At 37.4% G+C, this 22,543-nt stretch overlaps 1 protein-coding gene across 1 annotated transcript; it reads left to right on the top strand.

Annotated features, from left to right (window-relative positions):
- The first annotated feature begins 3,167 nt into the window (after positions 1-3,167).
- LOC137813721 (serine/threonine-protein kinase STY13-like) lies at positions 3,168-22,068 on the top strand. Its single transcript, XM_068616128.1, has 6 exons — positions 3,168-3,894; positions 4,071-4,203; positions 4,371-4,566; positions 10,903-11,027; positions 11,123-11,281; positions 21,419-22,068. The coding sequence occupies exons 1-6, from the start codon at positions 3,764-3,766 to the stop codon at positions 21,731-21,733; spliced, it is 1,059 nt and encodes a 352-aa protein (XP_068472229.1). The 5' UTR covers positions 3,168-3,763; the 3' UTR covers positions 21,734-22,068.
- The last annotated feature ends 475 nt before the right edge of the window (positions 22,069-22,543 follow it).

The raw sequence follows: 22,543 nt of genomic DNA, 5'->3' as shown, positions 1-22,543 counted from the left end.
CCATTTCATTTCCGCAATTGCATTCCATATTCATCATATCTTGTTTTTCCATATTTTCCTTTGTAAAGTGAACCTTCACACTTACTTAACCATTTTCTTAAGTTCGTGTCCAATGGGAATCTTCCTTAGGTCCTCACCATTAATTGTTAAAATCTCAATCCTAAGTAAAGTGTCATATCTAAAAATGGCTAAATCTAAAATCAACTCACATCATTAGGTGAACATGTATAAAACTTTGCATATTTCTCTTTATCCCTTGCTTATTATAATTTGTGTTTGATTGTGTTTTAATTAAGCGAATTGAGTTCAAGCTTCATTCAATCCCCACTTTTCAGGAGCCAATTATACCTACAATAACATTGTTCATTTAAAAACATTTTAATATAGTTTTAAACTTAATCGTGAATGCACAACTATATACGAAAATGTTTATAATCAATATGGAAATTGTTTTTCATCACAAATCATTGAAGCACGTAGTATTTGGATGTTCAGTATACTATGTGTTACGTTCTCAAATAAGAAAACTTTCCAAAATCATTTAACATTAATTTTATTTGAAAAATTTATTTTATATGATTTAAGAATGTCAAATAAGATTCAAGAACGTAAAAGTTAAGTATAGACACTCCCTGATATAGTAGATCGTATGACGTACAAAAGATGTGATGATCGTTTGTCATGTGTGATCTTCAGTGACCATCTAATGAGTTTATAGGCACTGTATAGTTGAGGTTTCACGTGTTTTGGGTTCGTCTACCTTGTTGTGCCTTTTGGGACCGTCTAACGAGACCTTTTGGCAAGAATGTCTAATTTAGTCCTATGAGATCTTCTAACGTGTCTTTTCACATTCGAATTATCTTCTTGCAAAATATTTTTCATTTTATCTTTATATCATATAACCACTTATAGATTTGTTCAATCTTGAGGCGAAGATTGAATCATCTGATGCATCTTTACTAGACTATCCACAAATCTTTTCATTGTAAGATATTTTAGTGAGTCTTGCTCATCTTCTTCACTGATATGACTTGTACTTTAGAAGCGTATAATATTTAGCACTGTCAAATAGATCATCTGTAGTTGACTTTTTTTATAGATCTTCTAACGCGACTTTGTACTAAGGGAAACATGCAGCTTTCTAACCCTAGGGTGCGCTCCTCCATGGATTATGACTTCCTAGGGTTTCTCTTGAGTCTTTGGAAGCCCAATTGAAACCCTAACTAGGTTAAGAAAATCCTAATCTAATCATAATCTAACCTAGACTCAAATACAAGCCCAAAATCTTATTCTACTTGACTTGAATACAAGATTGGAATATTCTTTACTACTTGACAAATATAAGGCCCAAGAAACCTATTCCACTATATACAAAATTATACAGGCTAAAATATGACCCATAATAGCTTGAGTCTACTAAGATCAATTGATTCCTAATCTTCCTCTATTCTTTTGGCCATACCTCTAATTGTTGGTCCCTTAGTCAAGAGTCTTCCATCATCTACCAAACACATTATATAATTAATGACAAAAGCACAACTTACAACGGGATTTCAGCATCGAATACTCTATAACAAGATTTAGAGAAATTAATTTTGATTCGAGGAGTCTGAGAGGATAATTTTTTTATCTCATTCTATAGCAAGTTCACGGGGTGATAATTTTGAAAAAAATGGTCCGATTCAAATATTATGTTAAAACATAAATTAAAATTAAAATTTTACAATAGATATTTGAAATTATTTTTATCTACCTTAAATTAATATTTAATTACAATAATAAATAATATTTTAAGGGAATCAAAGTGAAGTGTGCATAAAAATTTATAAAGTGGATTATTTGTAAAAGAAACTAGTATTGAGGTAAAATTTTTAAAATTAGGATTGATTTGTTTAGGGATAATGTTACACAATGAGATTTAGTTAAAACTAAATAAAAGCTTCCAATTTTTTTTATTATAAACGAGAAAGGAAAATATTCTAAATTGTTTTTAAAATTTTTTAGAATGATTTATTTTTTTGAGGTGATAAATTAATTTCTAATGAGAATTTGTTTATCTTCTGAATTTAGTGTATATGGTAAAAGAAATAATAGTACCTATATTAAATAAAATCAAATAAGCACATTTTAGAAAGTAAATTAGGTTGTCTTAGGATAAAACTTGCCCTAATTTTTTAATTTGACATGTACATTCATGTGTGTGCGGAAGACAACAAATTTCTATATATGTTTATGGATATAATGGATATTAGATGAATACTCTTAATTATATATTGGACATGAGTATTTTAATTATTAGCTTGTTAATAAAGAGAGTATGGTTATCATGGTATTCAACTTGTAAATATTGTTATTCATTAATTATTGTTAGTTAAATTTATTTCAGTATTTTTCAAAGAAGCTAAGTAATATAAATAAAATTATTAAAAAATTATTTAGAATTTAATTTTATATATTATATTTTTTATTTAAATATATGAAATTTAATATATTCTAAAAAGATTAATTTTTTAAAATTTATACTTTGGTGCAATTCGTTTAAATTTATTTTTTTAGAAAGACCAAATTTATTTACATTAATATTTTAATGGACAATCTTATTTGAATTGTATTTTAAAATTCATTTTTATTTAAATTTATATTTCAAAGACTTATTTTTAAATAACTTAATTTAAAATAAAAAATCTACAAATATAAAAAAGTTCACAAATACTTTTTTATAGATACCCAACAAGTAATAAATTGGATACGAGACAACAAAAATTAAACAAAAATAGACAGTGGATAAGGGACCATTAATATCCATACTAGGTATGAGAAGTGATTAAACCTGAGTTCGATTGTTTTTATTTTTTAATGCTAATAGAAAGGTTAGGATCTGATAAAATCAATAAAAAAAGTTAAGGAGGTGTAATTAACACATTCCAATAATGTGGAGGTACATCGCAATTTACCTAACAAATTATGAGAATAGGTTCCGAATTTGGTAAATCCTGTTGGAGCTAAAAGGTCCAACTTAACACACTAATTGCACTGACCACATCATCCATTAATAATTATTAATTATTCAAATATCACATATCTCTAAGGATTTATTTAATTAATGCCAACTTTTTGTCTTGTATCTATTATTATTAGTATATATTATACATACCCATAATAGCATCTAGATTTCTTCCAACTTCATCTCTCTGCAAAATTTATTCCAAAGAAAAACAATCACCCACCACTTGTGACACTGTTTTCTGACACAGACACCATTCCTTCCGCGGCTTCACTTTACCACCAGAACATCTCTCTCTGGAATGCCTCACGCGTTATAGATTAAAATAATGTGATCTTCCTTCCTTTCTTCTCTTCTCTTCCCACTACAACATCCACCCTCTTTCTTCTCCCAAATCTCCATCTGGGTCATTAGTTCTCGTGCCTACCTTTGTTTTTCAACCTTCAACTCCCTTCCTCAATCAAAGAGTGTAACACTTTATCCTGTTTCTTCTGCTACTCATTGCTTCTAAGGACCTTTTATTCTGATTTATTGGTTTCTTCGCGAGTGCTTCTGAAAAAATTGAACTTGGTGCTTTTTGGGTACCCAGTTCAGCATTTTTTGTTTGTCCAACCCAGAAGTCAAAGCTCTCACTTTTGATATATTGTAGCCCAAGTGTATGAACTGTTCCTTGTAGTGCTTGGAGGGCATGGTCTTTTTGCTGACTGTGAGTAATTCTGCTACTTGCTATACTTGTTAGTTCAACATCTTTAGGGGAGAATGGGATCTGGCAATGAGGTCCACTCAGTTGTGGAGTTTATTCTCGATGCAAAGTGGCTTATAGATCCCAAGCAACTATTTGTTGGGCCAAAAATTGGGGAAGGTGCCCATGCCAAAGTGTACGAAGGAAAGTAAGTCAACGTTTATTCTTTGTAGAGAAAATTTGGTTATGTTTTTGGATATCATTAGATTTATGTACAATTTCACATTCACTTTTTATATGATGTTTGTTTATAAAAGGTCATATTTTGCATCCATTAATGGATGACTGTGTGTCGTCTTCTTGTTTGATTTTCTTATTTTGTAGATATAAAAATCAGAATGTTGCTGTTAAGATTATTAATAAGGGTGAAACCCCAGAACAGATTTCTAGGAGAGAGGCTCGGTTTGGCAGAGAAATTGCAATGTTATCTAGAGTTCAACACAAAAATCTAGTTAAGGTGGGTCATCCCAGAATGAATGCTTTTCTCTTTTCTGAATTGTGTTTGTGTACATACACTAATTGAAATTGGCAATAGATAATGACAACATTAACCAGTGCTCAAATATGTATATAAACTGGGCAAAGATAAGTCACACAATAACGTATACATTTGTTTGATGCCAGTTTATTGGAGCCTGCAAAGAACCAGTTATGGTTATTGTAACTGAACTTCTGTTAGGGGGAACTTTGCGCAAATACCTGTGGGGTATCCGGCCAAACTGCTTGGATATGCGGGTGGCAGTTGGATTTGCTCTTGATATTGCCCGAGCAATGGAATGCTTACACTCTCATGGGATCATCCATCGTGACCTTAAACCTGGTATTTGTATATAAGATTATCAAACTTGCTAGTGTTGTTAAATTATACTTAGTAGTTTATAATGGAAAAGATTGGGACTGAGCTAGAGTTTTGTGGAATTTGACATCTTCCATAAGATAAAGTTTGCTTCTTAATTTCTCAAGGTTGTTTATCTTGATAAAAGCTCAGCTTTCTATTTTGGTCATGAATAATAGCATATCATCTTTTCTTTTCCAGCCTGTATTGCCTGTGCATAAGAGATGCAAATCCTTGATATTATTACTGATTGTTCTCAATTTCTGAAATTTATTCTTGAAGATTCCATCTGTATTTGTTGTTTTAGATATCAATGTTGCAAATCTTTGGTCCTTTAACTCTCAAATTTCAGTTAATTTTCTTTTGAAACTGATTGTTTCCAATTTTAGGACACAATTTCAAACCACTTTTTTATTGATTCAAGATTGACTCCTTAAATTAACCTACATGGAAAGTAATAGGAATGGAGGTGTGGGCTTAGGTTTAGAGGGAAGGCCAAAGGTTTGGAAGGTCTATGTTGGGAGGAACAAAGAAGGAAAGAGAGGGGTTGAGGTGGCAGTAGGTATAACAGAATTGAAAAATACATGAAGCGGAATGTAGGCTGTATGAGAAGTGTTATGGAGAGAGGGAAGGGGGAGAAAAAGAATAGACATTTCTGTTATGGACAGAGGGCAGTAGCCGCTCTGTGGCAGTAGGATTTTATTCCTTTTGTATTTTTACGTTTCAACATTATTTGACATTTCACTGTTCTTCATTTTGGTCTCTAACATTTGGTCCGACACGATTTTTATGGTGACAAAATCAGCAAGTGCCACCCTAGAAGGTGGAGGCCAAAAGTTGCAGCACTTGAGACGGAGGTAGAAGGCCTCAAATCCATCCTACAAGCGATGCAGATCAAGTAGAGGAGAATCAGGAAAGGTTAATCCCCATGATTAATAAGAACAAGGAGGAATCAAATGGTAAAGGGACCATGTTGAGGTTACTAGGTGAGATGTTAGTGGAGTTCAAGCAGTCAATGAAGAAGCTGGAGTTGCCGATGTTTGACAGTGATGACCTTGCCAGTTGGATTGTGCGTGCAAAAGTGTATTTCCAAATGCAGGGAACTTATCTAGATGTTAAGGTGAATCTATCTCAGTTCTGCATGGACTGGTCCAAAATTCACTTCTTTAAATCACTTCTCACATTGGAACAACATAAAGTGGAATTATTGGAGCGATATGGACTTGGAACAAATAAGATGGATAAAAAACACAGTGTATTCATTTTACACTGTTGTGCTTTTTATTTATGTGTGTGTATATATATATATATATATAGGATACAAAAAGAGGCAAGACACTTGTCTAAAACCGCTTAAGCTACTATAGATTATATTAACCAAGCTTGGAACATATAAACTGAATCTTAGGTCCTCTTAGAGCTTTAGTTAGAATGTTTGCAAGTTGTTCACTAGAGTTGACAAACTCGGTAATAAAATCCTTGGGCAACAATTTCTCTCAAGCAAAATGACAATCAATCTCTATATGCTTAGTTTTCTCATGAAACACCGGATTGAAGGCAATGTGAAGAGATGTTTGATTGTCGCAATACAACTTCATCTATTCATTTTCACAAAATTTCAACTCTTGAATTGAAGGAGTTGTTCAATCCACAAAAGTTCTCTTTAGCTAGGGCTATAGATCTATATTCAGTTTCTGCACTAGATTGAGCAACAACACTTTATTCCTTACTTTTCCAAGATATAGGGTTCGTTCTAAGGAATACACAATATCGTGTGGTAGATTTCCTGTCAGTGGGACAACCAACCTTAGACTTGAGTGTTTCCCTTGTTCTTATACAACAATCCTTCTCCTAGGTTTCCTTTTACACATTTAAGAATGTGAATCGCAACATTACAATGATGACTGTGAGGGTTTTGCATAAATTGACTCAACTTCCACCCGATGAAAAAAAATCAGGTCTTGTTATAGTGAAATAAATGAGTTTTCCCACACACCTATATCTCTTTAGGTTTAAAAAAAAGTTGACCTTGGTCTCTCGTTAATTTTTTATTTGAGTCCATATGTCTATTAATGCGCTTGCAATTTGCCAGGCCTGTCTCTTCCAAAATATCAAGAGCATATTGTCTTTGCGAAGTGATGACACCTTTTGATTGTGCCACTTCAATAGCAAGAAAATATTTTAGATAGTCTAGATCTTTGGTCTAAAGGTGGCTGAATAGATGCTTTTTCAGTTGAGCAATTATAGTAATATAATTCCTATAATAACATTATTATCAACATAGACCATAAGATAAAAACACTTCCCAAAGGAAGTATATAAAATACTAAATGATCTGTCTCGCTCCGTTTCAACCCACAAATCTGCACAATATGACTAAATTTACTAAACCAAGCTCAATGTGATTGCTTCAAGCCATAAAGAGACCAATGTAATTTACAACCTAAACTAAATACACCCTAAGCAACAAATCCATGAGGTTTCTCTATGTAAATCTCCTCCACTAGATCACCATAAAGAAAGATACTCTTAATGTCAAGTTGGTTAAGAGGTTGATGGCGAATGGTAGCCATAGTAAGGAAAAGACGAATAATGCTCATCTTAGCTATAGGAGAAAAAGTATCCCAATAGTCGAGACCATAAATCTAAGTGTATCCCTTAGCTACAAGATGAACTTTGAGACAACCTACTTCACTAGTAAGACCAACCTTAACAGCATAAGCCCATCTACAACTTACCCGGAGGAAGAGGGACAATCTCCTATGTACCACTATGTTCAAGTGCATGCATTTCATCAATCATGGCTTGTCGCCATCTAGGGGTGATCAAGTGCCTCATGACATTGATAGGAGCAGTAATGATGGACAAGGAGAAAATAAAAGAGGAATATGAACAAGACAAACAATGATAACTTAAAAAACTTATAAAAAATTATAACCAGGATATGGATTATGAGTAGATCAAATACCTTTTCTAAGAGCAATAGGTTAAGCATGATTAAAGTCAAAAGAAGGTGACGAGGATGAAGAATCCATGGTATGGGAATCTAGTGCTGGAGATTCTGAGTCATGGGTATCCTCAAGCAAGGATGGAGGAGTGATTTGTTCCTGACGCTGGTATGTGAGAAAAGGTGGTGGAACAATATCATCTGCACTCTGAGCTTGAGTTTGACAAGAAAGAGGAATAATCAATGGATCACAGGATGGTATAGGAAAGACCTATTGAATAGGTGAAGAATGTTCCATGGGATAAAAAAAAGGTGTCCTTAAAGAAGGTAACATCAACAAACATATAATACATTCTAGTTGAAGGAGAATAACATTTCTACCCTTTTCTGAGGCGAGAATGTCCTAAGAAGATATGCTTAATAGTCATTGCAAAAAGCTTGTAGACTTGGAGAGACATTATGAACAAAACAAGTACACCCAAACACTTGTGGAGAGACACGATATATAGGATCATTTGGAAAAATTATAATGGGGAATTTTTTGCACAAAAACATTAGTATTCAACATTAGAAAACATGCAATTTCAATATGATTCTTATTCTTTCTCTTCGCTATACCATTTTGTTGTGGAGTGTGAGGACATGCTAACTGATGTAAACTTTCCTAGGAAGATAAGAATGAAGAAAACGCAATAAAATAATATTCCTTACCATTAATGTTATCAAACTCGAGAGTCTATGTAAACTCGTGGAAGCTTTGTAAACTCAACTTGTTGTAAGAGTTTACTTAACTTGAAAAAAATATTTCAATAATATAATTAATCAAAGTAGTTAAAACAAATAAGTCTACAATTTTTTAATAACTACATTTAGTAGTGAATGAGAATTATATAACTTCAAAATACCCCAAATAAATAACTATAGCAAGGCTTTGGGCTAGAGGAATTTAGCCAAGTCAGCATATGAGAAAGAACTAATGGTAGTGGCTTTAGCAATTCAAAATTGAAGACCATATTTGTCGAGGTGAAAATTCACAGTTCGCATAGACCAGAAAAGCTTGAGGCAATTACTCTTGGGAAGAGTCATTACCACATATAAACAAAATTGGCCTTCTAAGTTGTTGGGGAATAGGTTTGACATTGAGTATAAACCAAGGATATAAGATAGAGGAACTGAGGCATTATCAAGGATGTATGGTGAGGTTGAGTTACCACTATGATTTATCAACCTAAGATGGATGGAATTCAAGTAGCCATGGAGGAGGTTCACTGAGATGAGGTTGTTGACCATCATCTCCTACTTGAATAGGTAAGGAAACTAGGCCCGAATTTTTTTACAAAGGAACTCTTTTTTTATGAAAGGGGGTCGTGTTTTCTTCAAATTCAACATGTATACCAAAAATGCTCAAGGAATTCCATGAGACTCCTCAAGGAAGGCACTCTGGGTAAAACATGTAGGAGATTAGTTGAGAATCTAATTTGGTTTGGGATGAAAAGGAGTGTTCAACAGTTTGTGATTGGGTGTCAAAAACATAAAAACAACTAACTTTAGGATTCATAATTGTGAAAATAGGAAAAAATATAAGAAGGGAGGGTTAAATTGTGTTTTAAAAACTTTTTACACTTTTTTGCAAATATCGTTTGATGAGTAATATTCAGACAATAGTTTTCTATATAAAGTAATTAGTTGATAGGAGTTGTGTATGATGAAGTGCAATAGACGCAGTGTTATAACTTGATTGATTTACTTGTTTAAAAATGTTTTTGTTTTTCGTATTCTCACGACTACTCTCCTTTTAAGTTGGTGCAAACCTGCAAAGTAAAGAGATAGAAAAAGAGAGAACTACATACTATATTTTTATACTGGTTCGTCTGACCACGCAGACTACGTCCAGTTCTTAATCAATTGTTTGAGTTTCATTAATGAGATGTAAAATAAGACTACACAATGTTGTACTGTCTTATAGACGAAATACTTGCGTTTTTACATGATCTGTTGTTGAACTCAAACTTTTGTCTTTCAGACGAAGCACAATCATGTTTTTTATACTTAGTTGTTTTCAGTACTTAATCAAAATCATAGGGTATTGGACTTTTCTCTAACAATAACTAATCATAACGTAGTGATATATTAGCTGCAGTTGCTTGAGACTGCAAAGATACATCTGGTTTTTCGTGTGTCTTTACTATAAAAAGGGTGATAGGTGACTATAATGTTGAGGTGAGACTTCCTTTAGAGTTGGTAAGTGACAACACAGTGAGTATGGAGCCTGAAGAATGGTAGCTAGAAGAGTAATCAAGAAAGCTAGAGAATCTATTAACCAGGTGGCAGGGACAAGGAATGGAGGCAGCAACTTGGGAAGAGGAATTCAAGATCAAAGGCCAGTTTCCTCAGCTGGAACTTGAGGACAAGTTGCGTTTTGGGGAAGGGGATATTAATAGGACTAGAGTTAGAGGGAAGGCCAGCCTAAGGTTTGGAGGGTCTATGCTAGTAGGAACAAAGAAGGAAAGAGAGGGGCTGACATCGCAATAAATGTAACAATTAACAAATTCATGAAGCGAAATATAGGGTATATGAGGACTGTTAAGGACAGAGGGAAGGGGGAGAAAAAGAATAGACATTGCTGTTAGGGCAGTAGCCGCTCTGTGGGAGCCTAGATCTTTGGCAATTAGATTTTATTCCTTTTGTATTTTCCGTTTCAATATTAAATAAACATCTTTTTCCAATTTCACTGTTTCATTGTTCTTCTTCTTTTTGGTCTGTAACAGAAAGTATGAAACTCAACTATTGTTCAAACCAAAAAAGATCATGAACATGTGGTGAAATAGCATGAAAAAGTGAGTTCCATGATCAACTAGGAAACTGAAAAATCTAATATCAGATTCTTTTTCGATTACTTGTAAGACTCACTTTTCTCACATTGTCTTCTTTGTTTATGCCCTTTTTGTTTTGATAATTAATCCCGTTTCATACTTTCATGTTGGTAAATCTAGTAAGATAAATTTCATGATTTGAATCAATGAAAAATAGGTTCAAAACCGTTCTCCAAATGGGAACTGACTAGAGTTTCAGAAAGACAACATTAACATGAAATTCTAGAGTTAAAAAAGACCAAAATGAATCCTTTGAAATATAAAGGATCCGAATGAATTTTAGTAAAATGTAAAGGACCAAAAAAGTACTTTTAGCGGATGATAAAATGTATGCAATTCCTACATTCTCTTGTAAGATGCAATGATATTTGGATGGACCATCGAGTTGATGAATATATTTTGTGGAAAGAAACAGCTTGGTATTTGTAGAAAGCTGATATTAATATCTATCTGTTCTATGATCAAGTGGATTTCTGATCAACTGTTCTTTTTTCATCTCAGATAACCTGATTTTGACAGAAGATCATAAAACTGTTAAACTTGCCGATTTTGGTCTAGCCAGAGAAGAGTCCTTAACAGAGATGATGACTGCTGAGACAGGGACATATCGTTGGATGGCTCCAGAAGTACTTCTTAATTGTCAAAAACTAAACAATTTGTTAATTTTTCAGTTTGGTGGTCCATGTTAGTAATTTACAATTTCATTCTTGTTTGGTGACAGCTTTACAGCACTGTCACTCTAAGACAAGGAGAGAAGAAGCATTACAACCATAAGGTGGATGCTTACAGTTTTGCTATAGTGTTGTGGGAGCTCGTCCATAATAGGTTGCCTTTTGAAGGCATGTCAAATCTACAGGCTGCATATGCAGCTGCATTTAAGGTTGATAACATTCTTTTCATTTGGTGCTTACTTTAATGAATTATGTTTAAGGTCATACTATTTGTATAATTTGTTTCCTCTAGTAAGGCATCCCCTATCATAACTAGAAGAGTCACACTGAAGTTTACCTTTACTTAGAAAGGCTGATGGGGACAATTTCTTGATGCATGTGGAAATATATTTTCCCTTTTAGGGTTACATTCTAGAAGCATATTTAGGGACGAGTTTCTCTAGAATATTTAAGAGAAAAATATAAAGAAAAAATGAAATTTTCTCACAAGTTAAAATTAGCTTATGCACAAGATAAAAGTAAAAATTTGGAGAAGCTATATGAAAGAGCTTCTATGTTAGTTCATGCATAAACTAATTCTAACATATGCAAATGTCAATTTAATTTTCGTCTTCTTATTTTGCTTTTCTAAAATTTCGTATATTGTTGAATCAGACCCTTGAACCTTTATTTCGAGGTTTTTGTTCACACTGTTTCATGTTTTCAAAGATATATATATGGAATGGTGTTAGGATCCCAAACAGAAAACCCAGAATCCCTCCCAAACACAACAAGAAGAAAGAAAACTCTGTTTTATTACAGTGCAGAACAGAACACCCAAAAGGGTTACAAAGGAGAATAGCTCCTTTCACACAGGTTTAATCTTGTCAACTTCTTACAACAATTCCGATCCCCTCCCCCACAACAGGTCGGTCTTTATTTAAAGACCCCCCTCACCTCAACTAACTCACCTAACAACTAACTAACCCGCTCAATCTCTATTGTTAAATTTCCTTCTCTGATATACCCTCCAGGTACTGTCTTTATTTTCCTGCCTAACATTACTCCTTTCTGCCAAAACAACCTTGTCCTCAAGGTTGAAATCAGGAAACTGCTCCTTGATGATAGCCACATCCTCCCATGTAGCAGTATCATTGTCCCCTTCCGTCCATTGAACTAAGATTTGTGGAACGCGTGCTCCTTGCATTGATATGTCACGTCTATCCAAAATTCCTCTTGGATAGAAGTTCGCAGCCTGTCCCTGAAATTCTTGAGGCAAATCCGGATATATTTGGTGTTGTCCCACTGCCAACTTGAGTTGAGACACATGAAAAACCGAGTGTATTCGAGCTTGTTCCGGTAACTGTAGTCGAAAAGCCCCCGGACCCACTTTTGCTACAACTCAAAAAGGCCCATAATATCTAGCTGCCAGTTTAGGATGCAATCGACTAGGCATAGATAGTTGGCGATGCGGCCGAACTTTCAAATACACCTTATCTCCTACTTTAATTGGGGAACTTTTTCTGTGACGATTAGCGAACTTGGACATTTGATCCTGCGCTCTTCTTAAATGAAATCGGAGTTGGGTCAGGGCCTCATCCCTATTCATTAAATCTTGTGCTACCGCCTCCACCATTGTTTCCCCTGGAACAAAACGAGCCAACGAAGGAAGAGGTCGTCCATACACCACTTCAAAAGGTGTACACCTTGCTGCCCCATGGAAACTGGTGTTATACCAATATTCCGCCCAAGGAAGAAAAAATACCCACATTTTGGGTTGTCTGAGCTAAAGCAACGAAGGTATGTTTCTAACGTTATATTCAACACCTCAGTTTGACCATCCGTTTCTGGGTGATACGCTGAACTCATTCTCAACGTTGTCCCCTGCAGCTTGAATAATTCCTTCCAAAACAGACTTAGAAACGTAGAGTCTCTATCACTGACAATGGAGGCTGGAATGCCATGTAATCTCACCACCTCTTTGACAAACACTTCTGCGACTGTCCTAGCCGAATACGGATGTTTAAGAGGAATGAAATGTCCATACTTACTAAGACGATCCACTACCACCAAAATCGCATCCTTCCCGCCTGATTTAGGTAGTCTCACAATGAAGTCCATACTAATCTCTTCCCAAATTACTTTTGGAATTGGCAACGGTTGGAGCAACCCGTGTGGGGAGCACGCTTGATACTTGTTTTGTTGGCACACCGCACACGCCTGGACATATTCCGTGACAGTCTTCTTAATGCCCATCCAATGCAAGGACTGTGCTATTCTTCTGTAGGTGCGGAAAATCCCTGAATGTCCTCCCATAGGTGTCGTGTGGTATTCTTGGAGCAGTTTGGGAATCCAACTCGAAGATGATGACAAGACCATCCTGCCCTTGTAATGTAGTCTTCCATTTTCCAAGGTATAATTCCCATGTGACTCCGGATTGCTTCTTAATTCTTCCATGATTTTCCTTAAAGTCGGATCTTGCTGATTTTCTGCCTCTATTAAATCAACATCCCGCCAGTAAGGTTTGGATAATACATTGATCTCCACCCCTCCATCCTCTTCCTCCTCCAACCTTCGAGATAATGCATCTGCCACCTTATTAGACACTCCCGGTTTATACACAATATCAAATTCATATCCCAACAATTTGGCTAACCAATTCTGTTGGTTCTGAGTGGTGATTCTCTGTTCAAGTAAATACCTAAGACTCTTCTGATCCGTGTAAACCGTAAATTTCTTGCCTATCACGTAAGGCTGCCAATGCTGAATTGCTAATACCAAGGCCATTAATTCCTTCTCGTATATAGATTTTGCCAGCGAAGTCTCCGCTAACGCCTTGCTGAAAAATGCTATAGGTTTTTTATTTTGGGACAATACTGCTCCCAACCCAGTGCCCGAAGCATCGCATTCAATGCAAAACGGTTGGCTGAAATCTGGCATCATTAACACCGGAGCATTAGTGACCGCATTTTGTAACTGCTGCATGGCATTGGTACTATCCTCCGTCCACTCAAACTTCCCCTTTTTCAACAACTGTGTTAAGGGTCGCACCGTTCTTCCATAGTTATGGATGAATCTTCTATAGTAACCTGTGAGGCCTAAAAATCCTCTCAACGCCTTCACTGATTTAGGCGTGGGCCATTGCATTATTGCTGAAATTTTATGAGGATCCATCTGAACTCCCTCCCCTGAAATTACATGGCCCAGATACTGGACTTCTCGTTTACCAAACTCACATTTTTTGTGATTTGCATAAAACTGGTGTTGGATAAGAGTCTTTAGAACCTGTTTCAACTGTGTTACATGCTCCTCCCAAGTTCTGCTGTATATCAAGATATCATCGAAGAAAACCAGCACAAATTTCCTCAAGTATGAACGAAGAATGTTATTCATGGTGCATTGAAAAGTAGCCGGAGCATTAGTTAGCCCAAACGGCATAACGAGCGATTCATAATGCCCATGGTGAGTCCGAAAAGCAGTCTTTTGTATGTCCGATTCATGCATCCGAATCTGGTGATAGCCAGCCCGTAAATCTACCTTAGAGAAGTATTAGGCCCCATACAATTCGTCCAATAATTCCTCTATTACCGGAATCGGAAATTTATCCGGAATGGTTGCCTTATTCAAGGCCCTATAATCCACACAGAACCTCCAGCTGCCATCCTTCTTTTTTACTAAGATCACAGGACTCGAATACGGGCTGTTGCTGGGTTTGATTATCCCTGCCTTTAGCATTTCGTCCACTTGCTTCTCTATCTCTGTTTTTAGCAGATGTGGGTACCTATACGGTCTGACATTAATCGGATCTATCCCAGCTTTAAGTGGGATTTTATGATCAATCTCCCTATTGGGTGGCAATTGCTTGGTTTCTTCAAAAACCCCTACACATTCCTTGAGAACATCTTTTAATTCGGTTGTTTGCTTCCCCGTCAACCCCACCATCTTCCTGTCACTCTCGATATGATGTGCATTGGGCTGGTCTGCGCTCTCTAGTCCCCATATGAGGGACACTGATTCGATCTCTGTCTCCTTGTTTAACGCCTTAGGAGTCACCAAGGTCCTAGATAACTTGGGATCTCCTCTAATTTGCACCTGATGGCCGTTAATGCAGAAATTCATCGTCAACGTTTTCCAATTGACTTTCACTTCACCCAACGTTGCCAACCAAGCTACTCCCAAGATCATATCCACCCCTCCTAACTCAAAAAGGAAAAAAGTCTCTTCAAACCTATAATTTCCCAGCTTCACCTTCACACCTTGACAACACCCACTTGCTCCTTTCTTATGGCCATCACCTAACCTCACATTATACACCGGCGTGGACTCAATTGGTAATCCCAATTTGCTAACCAACTTAGCCGATATGAAATTGTGGCTAGCCCCACTATCAATCAACACCAACGTTATACTTCCCTGCTCTTCCCCTTGTAACTTCATGGTGTTGGGTTGTGTTAAACCCCCAGCCGAAAAAATGGATAAATCCATCTGTAGACACTCCCTTTCCTCTTCTTCTTTTTCCACATCTTCCTCAATCTGTCCCCACCCACCATGGTTCACCTCTGCAGGGTCTCCCTCATCTTCTGCGCAGATGATAACCCTCAAATCCTTTTCTGGGCAGCGATGTCCGGGACCGTAAGTCCCTCCACAATGGAAACATCTTCCCTCTTCCCTTCTTCTCACATATTCGGGATAGGCAAGGGTCCTGGACCCCCTGTTTCTGGGTCCTTCTCCTGGCCGAAACTCTCTACTGGAAGAAGACGACTCCTTCCTTGCTGTACTAATCCCACTAGATGAGCCTGGCCCAGTATTCCCCTTCTGCCAATCTGTGCGGCCTGTTATCCCGGTGCTTCCTTGATATCGCCCAAACGACGCATTATTCCTATGCCCAAAACTGCCCGTTTTTTCTTCCTTGATGGACTCCTCAACATCCAGCGCAACCTCCATGGCTCTCATCAATTCTTTGGGGTCATGCGGTCTGATTTGGTTACGAATCTTGGGCTGTAATCCGGCAAAGAAATATCCCAACAGCTGTTCCTCTCCTGTCTAGGGTGCTTGTGACACTAACCGCTCAAAATCTTGAATGTATTCATCAATTCTTCCATTCTGTTTGATCTTTGCCAGCTTCTCAAAAACAGAGCTTCTCTCCTTTCCCCCAAACCTCCTATTCAGCGCCATGGAAAACTCTTCCCAAGAAGGATTCTTGGAGTTCTTTCTCCAAAAACTGAACCAAGGACTGGCGCTTCCCTCCATACTGATGAAGGCCAGTTTTAATCTTTCCCCAGCTGTCACTTTCTGCACCTCAAAGAATTTTTCAGCTCTGGCCAGCCAACCCATTGGATCCTCGCCCTCAAAAACCGGTAACTCCACTCTCCTACCCCACGACTTCATCTCACCTTCATTCATCTTTTCCCATTGGCTATCCTGTCTTGATGGTTCCTCCCCTCTTTCCTCACCATTCACCGAACTCTCTCCCCCTTCCGACCTTCTATCTCCTTTCTTGAGATCCCGCAACATTTCTTTGATTTCTTTTAACTCCAGCATGCCTTCTTTCAACCCCAGAATTTCTGCTCTTATTTCAGAATTCCATTTCAATTGTTCGCTGGTAAATTTCTCTACTGCTGCCATCCTCTGTTCCATCTTTTCTTCCTCACTCTCTGTTTATTCAGATCCGGCAGGTCGGACCAAACTGTTAGGATCCCAAACAGAAAACCCAGAATCCCTCCCAAACACAACAAGAAGAAAGAAAACTCTGTTTTATTACAGTGCAGAACAGAACACCCAAAAGGGTTACAAAGGAGAATAGCTCCTTTCACACAGGTTTAATCCTGTCAACTTCTTACAACAATTCCGATCCCCTCCCCCACAACAGGTCGGCCTTTATTTAAAGACCCCCCTCACCTCAACTAACTCACCTAACAACTAACTAACCCGCTCAATCTCTATTGTTAAATTTCCTTCTCTGATATGTTGGGAAAAGAGATAAAGAGGAAAAAACACACCCGAAAATTGTTAACGGAGTTCGGCCTGTTTAGCCTAATCTCCGAGCACAACAAAAACAACTCCCTTTTATTATTATGAGAGAAGATATTACAAATTGGGATATTTTAACAGTGAAGGGGGAGAGTTTAATTTATAACCCTCAAACCTCCTTCCCAAACAATGAACCCACCGATGTGGGACTTGGGATTAAGCCAAAATCAACAAATCTCCACCTTGGCTTAATTTCAAGTCTCACCTAAAACAAATCTTCTCAAAACATAACAAAAACAAACTTTACAGTGCTTCAAATTTGCGCCTCCGGACGCCAACTTCAAATGTGCAAGATATTAACCAAGTCTAAACAGTGTTCAAACTTGGTCCTTGTAACCACCTTGGTGAGCATATCTGCAGGATTCTCCGTAGTGTGAATCTTCTGGAGAACAATCTCCTCTTCTTCGAGAATCTCACGCACAAAGTGATAGCGAACATCAATGTGCTTCGTCCGTGCATGAAAGACTTGATTCTTTGCTAAATGAATAGCACTCTGACTGTCAGAATATAACTCAAGTTGTTTCTGACCAACTCCCAAGTCTTTAAGCAACCCATGAAGCCAAATTGCTTCCTTCACAGCCTCTGTAATCGCCATATACTCTGCCTCTGTCGTAGACAAAGCCACCGTAGACTGCAAGGTAGACTTCCAACTGACTGGCGCTTTTGCTAAAGTGAACAAATAGCCAGTTGTTGACCGTCGCTTATCCAAATCACCTGCATAATCAGAATCACAATATCCAACTATGCATTGACCAAGTGATTCATCTTGCTCAAATGCCAATCCAACATCTAAGGTACTTTGGAGGTACCGTAGAATCCATCTCACAACTTGCCAATGACCCTTGCCCGGATCATGCATGTACCTGCTAACAACACTCACAGCCTGTGAAATATCCGGTCTTGTACACACCATTGCATACATCAAGCTTCCAACTGCATTTGCATATGGGACTTTCGCCATGTATTCTCGTTCTTCATCAGTCGTCGGAGATAAACGACTACTCAATTTCAAATGAGGAGCAAGTGGGGTACTTACAGGTTTTGTATCTTCATGTATACCAAAACGTTGTAGTACCTTCTGCAAATACTGCTTCTGTGACAGCCAAAGTTTTCCCTTCTCTCTGTCCCTGTTTATCTCCATGCCGAGAATCTTCTTGGCTTCCCCCAAATCCTTCATCTCGAACTCTTTACTCAACTGAGCCTTTAACCTGTCAATCTCAACTTGGCTCTTTGCTGCAATCAGCATATCATCAACATATAAGAGTAAGTAAATGTAGGAACCATCTTCAAGTCTGCGCAAATACACACAGTGATCATATTTGCTTCTCATGTACTTCTGATCCTTCATGAACTTATCAAATCGTTTGTACCACTGTCTCGGAGATTGTTTCAGTCCGTACAACGATTTGCTAAGTTTACAAACCTAATCTTCTTTACCATCAACCTTGTATCCTTCTGGTTGAGTCATATAGATTTCCTCCTCCAAATCACCGTGTAGGAACGCGGTCTTTACATCAAGTTGAGCAAGCTCCAAATTCAACTGTGCTACCAAGGCCAACAAAATTCGAATGGAGGAATGTTTTACAACTGGAGAAAATACCTCATTATAATCAATTCCCTCCCTCTGAGCAAAACCTTTAGCAACCAACCTTGCCTTGTAGGGAACATCTTCTTTATTAGGAAATCCTTCTTTCTTTGCAAATACCCATTTGCACCCAATTGCCTTTTTACCTTTTGGTAATTGTGCCAGCTTCCACGTCTTGTTCTTATTCAAAGATTGCATCTCCTCTTCCATCGCACCTACCCAATTACCACTCTCTAAACTCAAAATGGCTTCTGGGTAAGTGGATGGAATGTCATCAACAACTGGAAGTGCATAGGCAACCATATCCATGAAACGAGCAGGCTTCTGAATATCTCGTCTCTGTCTTCTAACTGCAATTGGCGCTGATTGCTGTTGAGATTCTTGGGTAGGAACCTCTTCCTCATCTGACTCTTCTTCTGCCATAGGAGAGTCACTTGTGGTATTTCGTGTTGGGATCACCACTGTCGGCTCAAACTCCACCTGCTTCCAGGCATACTCCACCTGTTGCGGAGTACTATCAGCTCCTTCTGGATTTACCTTCTTTAACATGGCAGATTCATCAAAGGTAACATCCCTGCTGATAATCGTCTTCTTTGCCTCTAGACACCACAAACGGTATCCCTTCACTCCAGGACTAAAGCCCATGAAAAGAGCTTTCTTTGCCCGTGGATCCAACTTTGATTCAATCACATGATAATATGCAATAGAACCAAAAACATGCAAAGAATCATAATCAGTTGCAGGTTTTCCAGACCATACCTCTAACGGGGTTTTGCCATCTATAGCAGATGATGGCAAACGATTGACAAGATGTTGAGCGTATGTCACAGCCTCAGCCCAAAACTCTCTGCCTAACTCAGCATTAGACAACATACAACGAACTTTCTCCACAAGTGTCTTGTTCATACGCTCTGACACCCCATTCTGCTGTGGTGTTTTTCTAACAGTGAAGTGCCGAACTATGCCACAATCTTGGCATACCTTCAAGAACGGATCACTCTTGTATTCTCCTCCATTGTCTGTTCGGAGAACCTTAATCTTCCTTCCTGTCTGGTTTTCAACTTGAGCTTTCCACTTAAGGAAAATTTCAAGCACATCATTTTTGTTCTTCATAGTAAACACCCAAACTCTCCTGGAAAAATCATCAACAAAAGTGACAAAATAATGCCTACCTCCGATTGACGGAGTCTTGGCAGGTCCCCACACATCTGAATGCACATAATCCAAAATACTCTTGGTATTGTGAATTGCCGTGCCAAACTTCACTCTTCGTTGTTTTCCTAGAACACAATGCTCACAAAATTCAAGTTTGCAAGCCTTCGTACCTTTCAACAATCCTTGCTTGGTAAGAATTTGCAAGGATTTCTCTCCAGCATGTCCCAACCTCATATGCCACAACTTCGTTGCCTCAGCATCCTTCTTAGAGCTAGAAGTTGTTGCCGCTACTGTCCCCACTATTGTACTACCTTGGTAGTAATACAAATTGTTCTTCCTCACGCCTTTCAACATCACCAGTGCTCCTGAAGTTGTTTTAAGAATTCCATCTCGCATTGTCACAACTAGGCCTTTAGATTCTAAAGCCCCCAATGAGATGAGATTCTTCTTCAACTTTGGCACGTACCGTACATCCCGCAAAATTCTGGTGGATCCATCATGATTCCGTAACTTGATTGAACCTATCCCAGCTGTCTTACATGGATTATCATTACCCATGTAAACAACCCCGCCATCGAGTTCTTGAAAATCAAAGAACCATTCCCGAATGGGACACATATGATAGGTACAACCTGAATCCAGTATCCACTCATCTAGATGCAATGATGCTGAAAGCGAGACAATCAACACATCACTTTTGCTTTCTGCAACATTTGCATCTTGCAGAGCCTTCCCTTCTTGATCTTTATTTTCCATTACAGACTCACAATATAATATTCAATATTACAAATAATTTCAAACAACCCAAGGCGAACCTTCGGCTCTTGATACCACTTGTTGGGAAAAACGGGTAATTTTCCCACTAAAACAAAACCCTAACATAGCTACCCGACAAATAATATTGAATAAATAAAGCGGAATAATAAAAGAGATAAAGAGGAAAAAACACACCCGAAAATTGTTAACGGAGTTCGGCCTGTTTAGCCTAATCTCCGAGCACAGCAAAAACAACTCCCTTTTATTATTATGAGAGAAGATATTACAAATTGGGATATTTTAACAGTGAAGGGGGAGAGTTTAATTTATAACCTTCAAACCTCCTTCCCAAACAATGAATCCACCGATGTGGGACTTGGGATTAAGCCAAAATCAACCTGATATACCCTCCAGGTACTGTCTTTATTTTCCTGCCTAACAAATGGTCACATGGGGAGACAATAAAATGCTGTGTTCACAATTCCATGTTTAAACACTTGAAAACAAAAAACATTAAAATTAAGATTTGACTATTACTTAACAGAAAAACATTCTTTCAAATCATGCAGATCCTTCAATTTAAATTGCCAATGTCAATGGCGTTTACTCTATCACCATTGCGCTGGTTTGGTTATCAACTAGTCTTGTTTCTGATGCATTAACATCAGCACTTTGCAATATATAAATTATGTGATACATCATAGGCTAGTGTAATCTTGAAGTGTTTACATTGTTATTTTCAAGATCATATTTTGAAATTTTGTTTATCATTGAGTGTGCTGCTTTTTTTGGTGGAGTTCACTAAGGATTCACGATTCAAATATTAACTTTACTATTTCAGAATACAAGGCCTAGTGCTGAAGACCTCCCTGATGAATTAGCTGGAATTGTGACCTCTTGTTGGAAAGAAGATCCAAATGATCGACCCAATTTTAGTCAAATAATACAGATGTTGCTTCAATATCTAATTACCATTTCACCGGCCGATCCAGTTGTTCCAATGCGAATTGCATCATCCAAAAATGCTGTGTTCCCACCAGAATCTCCAGGTACAAGTGCTTTAATGGCTGGAAGAGATGATTCTGGAGAAACCCCACAAGTTGATATTGAAGGCAGGTCTAAATGGTGTTTCTTTTGCTCTAATCACTGTTATTGATGACTACACAATGCTAACATAACTGGGGCTGCCCCATATCACAGTATGGCAATCTGAATAAATTCGTCTCAAAATGTTACAACTAGAATCTTAATCTTAACAAGAAAACTTTTATCCAATAAGTCAGTTTAGTTCACCTTGATTCCATGTTCTTAGTAAGATTAGCATGCCATTCTCTCTTAACATTAGGTTTACTCACTTCTAACTAATTGGGGTTGTGGTTGCTGAGATGTATTGTTGTACAATATGGTTCATCCAAAGGCCTTTACCTCCTTAATGCTTGATGTATGGAAATGACATGAATAATAAATGAAAATGGGGGAGCATTTTTATCACTGCATTTATGTGATCCGTTTATGGAACTTTGTAACCTTTACAATATGTCAAACACTTATGTTTGCCAAATGCACAATGTTGATGGCCAGAACATATGTGTTGATTAGGACTATTTCTCCATTGATCAACCAATTTATCCATATATCTCTTGTTTGGCCGAATCTTATTAGGAAAAATAGGTATGATTTTGATGCTTTTTTATCTTGGTAGTGTCTAGCTCTTGTTTGTTAAGTTTACGTGTTGTTACAAGTGTTACAAATTCATTTTCTTTGCGGTTGTTCTTTGGATAATTGAATTCAAGAATCAAAATAAAAAACCAATCATACTAGGACACTGATTTATGAAAATGTCGGGACAGTGTCTGAAAGGCCAAATAAAACTCAAAGAAAGCCAAAATAAAGGTTTTAGTTGGAAAACTAGTTAAATTTCACTTAAGTACTTTGTCCTAATTTTTTGAAATCTTTCACCTATTGA

The sequence above is a fragment of the Phaseolus vulgaris genome, chromosome 1, assembly GCF_000499845.2.
Source record: "Phaseolus vulgaris cultivar G19833 chromosome 1, P. vulgaris v2.0, whole genome shotgun sequence".
NCBI lineage: Eukaryota > Viridiplantae > Streptophyta > Magnoliopsida > Fabales > Fabaceae > Phaseolus > Phaseolus vulgaris.
The sequence above is the reverse complement of the archived record's forward strand: the minus strand, read 5'-3'. Positions and strand labels throughout refer to the sequence as shown.

Coding starts and splice junctions, on each gene's coding strand:
- LOC137813721 (XM_068616128.1), top strand. CDS start 3,764: ATGGGATCTGGCAATGAGGTCCACTCAGTTGTGGAGTTTATTCTCGAT. Junction 3,895..4,070: donor GCCAAAGTGTACGAAGGAAA/GTAAGTCAACGT, acceptor CTTATTTTGTAG/ATATAAAAATCAGAATGTTG. Junction 4,567..10,902: donor CCATCGTGACCTTAAACCTG/GTATTTGTATAT, acceptor TTTTCATCTCAG/ATAACCTGATTTTGACAGAA.